Consider the following 7,725-nt stretch of genomic DNA (forward strand, 5'->3'; position numbering starts at 1 on the left):
TTTAGTGGTAGGTCCTACGTGAATATTCTTTAGTTTATCACGAAATCTCAATTATTGTTCATTTTCTTTTGCGGGCCCATTTTGAGAATCAAACTCATTAGTTGAGTTTGAACTTATAAATTTGCTAATTATGAATTGGGCGCTTTATTCATGGATAAGATAAGCTGAATTTTAAGGCCTAATAATTTCACTTTAGAAATAATATTTTTTTTGTTACTATTGGAAATTGAAAGCTTACCTACCTCGTTCCAATAATTTAACTAATTGATGTCATACTTTATGTGGCTCTAATCCACAATAGTAATACTAATATGCTATTCCACTAATTATTCACTTTTAAATAATATTAATTTTAATATTTTATTAATGTAGAATATAAATATATGTAAAATTTTGCTTTAACTTATAATTATTACAAATGAATTTGATCACGATGTTTTTATCCTTAATTGGATGTTTTGGGTTTAGTTCTTTGAAAATCAATAAATTTTTATTGAGAATATCGTCTTCATACATAAAGCTCAATGTGGATACCGAATAATGAGAAACCAAAATAATACTAATAATAACAATTGAGGGAATACTCTTGAGTTAACCAACTAAAGCATACACCACAGGGTTTGTGATCGAGTCACAAATATCCTTTCATTCTTAATTAAAGGTTTTAGATACAAGTCAAAATATGAAGTTGAGCACTTTTACTCTTCAAATTAGAACTTTTCGACCCGAATCTGAATTAACCCATGTCCAAATCAGTCAACCCCTGCCCCACACATACTTTTTCTCATTCTCATTGGATACTTTTAGATCCAAATTTTTTTTTCTCTCTCTACAAAGTAGTTGCATTTTCTGTTTCAGTTGGAATTTCTCAGCCCAATCCTCTGTTTTCTCAGGTAAATTCTCTCTTCACTCGCTAATTTCTCATCCAAATTCATTCGATTTGCAATGTTTTTTTTTATCGTTGGAATAAAAAAGTAACAGTTAATCTCTTTGTATTCCTTTGTGATCGTGTTTTTTTATAATCTGAATTGCTATTGAGATGTAATAGCTTGATTTCCTCAGTGAGAAAATGTTGATGTTTTTGGCTTTTTAGCTGTTGAAATGATTGCTACTTGTATGGGTCCATGGGCGGACCTACCTTAGGCGAAAGAGTGATCCAGTGCACATCCTTCGTTTGAAAATTATGTGGTGTATAGAGGTTATATTTAATTTTGCACACCTTTAATATAATTGAGAAGAAAATTTGCACGCCCTTCAATATGGGTCACACTTAACAACAAGAACATATTCGTTGTAATCTCACAAGTGGGATGGGGAAATGTAAAATGTAGGCAGATCTTACCCCTTACCTTTGTGGGCTAGATTGATTCTTTTCAATGGACCCTCGTCTCAAAGAAAATGAAGTTATTCGGGGAAGAGTTGTGAGAAGAAATACTCTTTATTGCTTTGGATGTTGTAAATGAATGCCAGCTTTGTATGGGTCACACTCTTTATTGCTTTGAATGTTGTAAATGAATGCCAACTTTGTATGGTTCACACTCTTTATTGCTTAACGACAGCAACAACATACGCAGTATAATCTCATAAATGAGATCTGGGAGGGTAAAATGTAGGCAAATCTTACCCCTACCTTTGGATAGACCCTCGGCTCAAAAAAAGTGAAGTTATTTGGGAAAGGGTTGCAAGAAGGAATACTCTTTATTGCTTAACAACAACAACACCAACATACCTAGTGTAATTCCACAAGTAGGGTCTGTGGAGGGTAAAATGTACGCAGATCTTACCCTACCTCTGTGGGGTAGAGAGGGTGTTTCCAATAGACCCTTGGCTCAAAAAGCAATGTTATTCAGTGAAGGGTTGCAAAAAGAAACAGTCTTTATAACTTTGAATGTTGTAAATGAGTGCCAACTTTGTATTGGAAACTCTTAATTGCTTGACTGTTGGATGGAAATGTTGACCTAGCGGATATGAAATTCAATGTTTTTTGTTAGAATCCTATGTTGCTTGATGTTTCGGATCGTAGTCTCTTTATATGATTTTGGGCAATGTTCGCTGCTTGAACTAGCTGTGAGGTTGAATTATGTCCAAGGTCCGTTTTCTTAACATGTTTCCAAAACCCATCCTGATGCTTGGTTACCTAATGTTGAGGTCCCATGTTAACTGAGTTTTAGCAGGTTGACAAGTAGATTATTAAGTTGCACAAAAGTGGCCCGAATACCACCATTGCAGAAAAATGAATATAGAGGATTCATTTAACTGATTTTAACTAATTTGAGATTGAGGGATAGTTGATTGATTGATTGATTGATTGATTGTATATATAACAAATTGTAGCATATTCATGTATTGAACTAGTGATGGTTTTGTCTTTTCATATATATTCTTTTCACCAACTCTTTCTGGTTTGCAGGTACAGCTAGTTATGGCCACTTCCGAAAGCAATTTTAATGAGGACATCAAGAAAGATTTCTATATCCCTACCTATATACTTTCTGAGGATGCAAGTCAGAGTGATGATGTAAAATTGCCTGATGTACCTACATGTCCCGTGCTAGTATTCATCAACTCTAAAAGTGGAGGTCAGCTTGGTGGAGATCTTCTTAATACATATCAATCACTTCTTAACAAATATCAGGTATTGAAGCTGGTTGCCTTGATTCACATAGCAAAGCTTGGTGAACATAAAGTTTAAGACTAGATTGAAAAAAAATCTTTTTGAGTCATGTTTACCAATTCTCAATTAAAAAGTTAGACCTTAAATCAGGTTGTGACAGTACCACTAAACCTTTAATGGGATATAGAATTTAGAGACACCACTTCACTGTTTCCTTTTTAAGCTTGATAAATAAATTGTATGGCTCTCTTTTATCATTTTGTCTTTTCAGTTTTCGTTCTGTGGTTTCAGGCAGATCCCTCATATAGTTGCATTTTAACTTTTCAGGTTTTTGATTTGGGAAAAGAAACTCCTGATAGTGTTTTACACAGACTCTATCTGAATCTAGAAAAACTAAAGAACAATGGTGATGAATTTGCCGCAAAACTTGAGGAGAGATTGAGGATCATTGTGAGTACAACTCTTTTTTAAGTAGTTTATTATATTTATTGAGTTTCTTATAAATTTACCTGATGATTACTTTCTGGCATTTAGCCTTGACACAGTTGTTTACTAGGTTGCAGGTGGCGATGGCACAGCTGGCTGGCTTCTTGGAGTTGTATCTGATCTCAAACTATCTCAGCCACCACCAATTGCTACTGTGCCTTTGGGAACTGGAAACAACCTTCCATTCTCTTTTGGATGGGTAAGGATCCTTAGCTGAACAGCGCAACTCGCCAATATGTGCTGGATATATTTTTCTGTCAATGATTGATGCAAATAGAGTTGTGTGACAACTGTTATAATGTTTACTGCTATTTCATTGAGTGATTATTATTTTTAGTTTAGCTTATGCTATCACATGAAATTTTGTAGACAAACCAGCTCATTTACGTTTTCCACTTAAGTTAGATGCTGGATTTCAGTTTATCTCATCTGTGATACATTATTCAGAATTCATCATAGAGGATGATACACCATATTAATATGCATTTGTTGTAACTGGCAGGGCAAGAAGAATCCAGGAACCGACCAAAACTCGGTTATCTCATTCTTGAAGAAAGTAATGGATGCAAAAGAAATGAAGATAGACAGGTTATTCCATTCAAACGATTCAAAGAGTTAGTTTGTGTATGTTATAGTGGCCTCTGGGCTCTGTGAGCTTTTCTAAATTGAAAGTTGATTCCTTTAAAAGGACGTTCAATTGTTCACTAAAATTCTTGCCAGTGTCTGATACAGACTAGAGATATTGTATGCTCTAACCAAATTTAAGTATCCCATTTAAAATTATTGAGACGAGAGTTAGTAATTATAGTGAATACAATGCAGGACCTGTAAGGCTCATGAGTAATAAAATGTTTCTTTTTTCTTTTTCCCGAGAACAGAAAGAAAAGGGAAAAGGTAATATTGAGAAGTAAAAAAGTAGCCCGGATAGATAAAAAGGTTGCAGTGTCTTCCTATATTTTTACCTGTATAGTTTATCCTGCAGTAAACTAAAAAGTGATACTGGAAGCATACACACCCTTCTTTTAATTTCTTCCGTGCACTATTATAATTGGGCAACATTTTGTAGATATTATATTTATTGTGAGAACTGTTGATAACATGAAAGCTTAATTCACAAAATAGAAGTAGCATTAGCAATGTTGATATTTTCAAAAACTCGTTTGTTTTATGGTTGTGTTAAGGACAATTATATATTCAAAAGCTGATAGATCTGTGTTTCAAAAGCATTATTTATGTCTATTATTTTAAAACCTTTTGGTTGTTAAAATATTGCACAACCCTAATAAACTATATTTCAGAACTTCATAAATTTTTAAAGCTTTTTGGAAGTTCTGATCTATAGAAGTTTTATGGAACTTTTAGTATTACTATATCCGATATTCTTATTAAAGTTTGACGATTCGTCTCATTTTATACAGTACTCACAATATTATAAGTGATTTTATAGTTTAATTGATGACACTGATTGAGACCAATCAGCAAATATTGAAAGATTTGCTGTTTAAACAGTTGGCACATTCTAATGAGGATGAGAGCATCAAAAGAGGGTTGCTGTGATCCTATTGCACCACTTGAATTGCCTCATTCGTTGCATGCGTTTCACCGGGTGTCTCCTTCTGATGATCTTAATGTGGTAAGAGCTGTACATAAGGAAACTTATATTGTTTAATATGAAAAATTACAGTATCATACTAGTCTAGCTCTATCTTTCATGCCCGCCTAAGGTCCCTGTCATCTTTACATTTCTTTCTGTGTTACATTCTTTGTGAGACTTGCCTGTATGGAAAACCTCTGTGGAGCACTGGAGCTCCTACTCATAAACTAAGTTGTGGTATTATCGTACTTTTTTCTTTTGTTTTTGTTCTTTTCCTTTTTCTATACTAAGGCGACTTCAATTTGAAAAGAGTGTATGGTTGAATTGTAATATCATATTTTACAATTGCTTGCAGTGTGCTAATTCATTGACCTATGTTCTATCTGAATACAAATTAGTTACGTAAAATATTCTAATATAATCTTCACAGAGAAGAAGGTGCAAATTGAAAGACTACAGTACACTTAAGAACCTGAATGCCTCTTCCACATTCATTACACATAAAAAATTTCGAACTTAATTTTTATGTATTTACTTGCACATGTGAGGTCCTGCTTCAGGCTAGGTATGTAATTTCACTATGAAATTCCTATACAAATTTCTAATTTGATTATTAAATGACAGCAGACACATGCACGCACAATTTGTGGGATTTGAGAATCATATTCCATTTTATTGTCTGTTACAAGCTTTATCTTTGTTGAAATTGAAGAGCATAAGCTCCTCTTTTTTAATTTTTCTTTTTATTGCTATAATCAAACTACTTATTTAATATCTCACAGGAAGGATGCCATACATTTCGTGGAGGATTCTGGAATTATTTCAGCATGGGTAAGGAATATTTTCTTGATTTTGAAATACGTTCCTGAAAGCCATCCAACATTTTCATTTCATTCCTGAAAATCTACCTTCTTGTGTCAAAATAGAATAATCTCTAAAAAAATTTTAAGATGGTATCGTTCTTAATTAATTCAAAATGTAAATTTTGAAACCAGAAAGGAGGTTCTTTGTATTATAAAGCTAGAAGGAATCAATTGATAAATTTTTGAAATAAGTCAGAGCTAATAAGTTTGTGAAGGCCTACATTGGACAACGATTTCACTGAATGACAACCTGTATTTGGATATGAAAGCATCCTAGTATTGTAGTTGACATGAATAAGGTGGCTACAAATTATGTCTCAAACCCGAAAAGGAAAGCTGAGTGTATTTTGAAAGTACTATGCTGCTTGTACTATTGTTTATCTAGTAACAGATCTAATCTTAAATTCTCTTTGTCATCAGGGATGGATGCACAAGTATCATATGCATTTCATTCAGAACGAAAGATGCATCCTGAAAAATTCAAAAACCAGCTTGTCAATCAGGTATTGAAGTGCATGAAGGATTAAGATGACTTGGTTCCATTTTTATACATTTATTCTTGAAAGGTGAGGAATTAAGATGACTTGGATCCATTTTCATATATTATCTGACTCATTGTATCCTTTTGTAGTAATATCTATCTTGAACTCAATAGATTCTAGTTCTGTGATACCTGAAAAAGCAGAAAAAACAAAAGTATTATGAATTTTAGCAATTGACTTAGCTGATAAAACGATGGGTGAGATGTAACGGTTCTTTTCAGAGAGGGAAGGAAGGGATTTGTGGAAATCCTTGAATCTTTCGTAAGGGCTCATTTGCATCTTCATTTTTCAGACATGCGGTAAAAGAGAGGTTTTTGAAAATTTTCAAATTGTTACAGAACATTGAAAATATTTTTGCTATCACATTGTGTACTATCAGAAAAGGGATAAGTCATTTTCTGTTCAGCTTAATAATTATCATGTAAATAGAATTGATGGTCTCTACACTCTATTGCCAGTGTTCGTGCTTGAATGAAGTTATTGTGTACTTTTTCCTTGAGGTAGTGATTTAGCATTCTCCGAGATTAAGCCTATGGTGTCCTTCTGTACTCTAGGCTTATAAAAATGCAATACCCTGGATTATTTCTTGAAAACAAGCATTTCATTTTATTCTAAACTTGGTGGTATTATTTATGAAAGTTTGACTTATGGATTTCTGGCTTTCTCATTAGAGTACATATGCAAGGCTTGGATGTACGCAAGGATGGTTTTTTGCATCCCTTGTTCATCCTTCTTCAAGGTGAATCTTCAGTGTGCTTAATTCATAACTTGTTGTAGATCTTTTCTTACAATAATTGTAATGGAATCTATCATGTACATAAAGAAATTAATTAGCTAGATATGATTAATTTAGTTAAATCTCCTGAGAACAACCAAGAGGACTTCGTTATATTTACATTTTTAATTTCAGAATGGTGGTGACCGTGCCAGAATTCATAACTTCGTATTAAATAGTCAAAAAACTTATGTGCATTTCCAATGAAATGAACTCCTAACTTAACATTCAGAAATTTATTTGTAATCAACTTCTAATGTAGTTCTTTCTCCTTTTATACTATCCTTAAATAGTCATTTATATTTCCTCGGACTTATATAACTCGAACATGAAAAAGCAAAATTTGTGGAGAACTCAGTAACTACTACAAGATTTATCCGATGCATAACTTGTGCCGATAAATTTATGCAAATAGAAGAGACATCATGTTTTTTTATAATATCAAGAGGAAAGAACAATGGTTCAAGTAAATATTTATAGGATTCATTATCTTTACTATTGCCTCTTTGATGGTATATATTATGAGCATATATGGATTTACATTTACTGCAGGAACATAGCTCAACTGGCCAAGGTTAAGATAATGAAAAAGCACGGCGAATGGCAAGACCTTGACATCCCTCACAGGTAGCATCAATTAGTTGTTGTTACGAGGAAACTTTAGAAGTCTGGTTGTATCATGTCGTTGTATATATGTTTTGCTAGTTGATTGCTAAACATGACAACATCTGAGTTATGAACATATTTCCTCTTCTTTGTCCCATTGTACTTGCAGTATCAGGTCAATTGTGTGCCTAAACTTGCCTAGCTTTTCTGGTGGACTAAATCCTTGGGGAACACCAAATAGCAAC

At 33.4% G+C, this 7,725-nt stretch overlaps 1 protein-coding gene across 4 annotated transcripts in view; it reads left to right on the forward strand.

The window, feature by feature from the left end:
* The first annotated feature begins 728 nt into the window (after positions 1 to 728).
* The window catches only part of LOC102590752 (diacylglycerol kinase 5-like), an 8,226-nt gene continuing 1,229 nt past the window's right edge, over positions 729 to 7,725 (forward strand). The window contains exons 1-11 of one of the 4 annotated variants that reach the window (XM_006365933.2): positions 729 to 893; positions 2,411 to 2,635; positions 2,942 to 3,064; positions 3,171 to 3,299; positions 3,603 to 3,688; positions 4,610 to 4,733; positions 5,477 to 5,525; positions 5,978 to 6,060; positions 6,771 to 6,838; positions 7,427 to 7,501; positions 7,650 to 7,690. In XM_006365933.2, the coding sequence (XP_006365995.2) occupies positions 744 to 893; positions 2,411 to 2,635; positions 2,942 to 3,064; positions 3,171 to 3,299; positions 3,603 to 3,688; positions 4,610 to 4,733; positions 5,477 to 5,525; positions 5,978 to 6,060; positions 6,771 to 6,838; positions 7,427 to 7,501; positions 7,650 to 7,690 (1,153 nt within the window). In that variant the 5' untranslated portion in view covers positions 729 to 743. Of the gene's footprint in view, positions 894 to 1,267; positions 1,475 to 1,884; positions 2,090 to 2,410; positions 2,636 to 2,941; positions 3,065 to 3,170; positions 3,300 to 3,602; positions 3,689 to 4,609; positions 4,734 to 5,476; positions 5,526 to 5,977; positions 6,061 to 6,770; positions 6,839 to 7,426; positions 7,502 to 7,649; positions 7,691 to 7,725 lie in introns of those variants that run through there. The other 3 variants (XM_006365934.2, XM_006365931.2, XM_006365932.2) reach the window with 3 other exon arrangements.

Source organism: Solanum tuberosum, unplaced genomic scaffold, assembly GCF_000226075.1.
Source record: "Solanum tuberosum cultivar DM 1-3 516 R44 unplaced genomic scaffold, SolTub_3.0 scf00599, whole genome shotgun sequence".
Classification (NCBI taxonomy): Eukaryota; Viridiplantae; Streptophyta; class Magnoliopsida; order Solanales; family Solanaceae; genus Solanum; species Solanum tuberosum.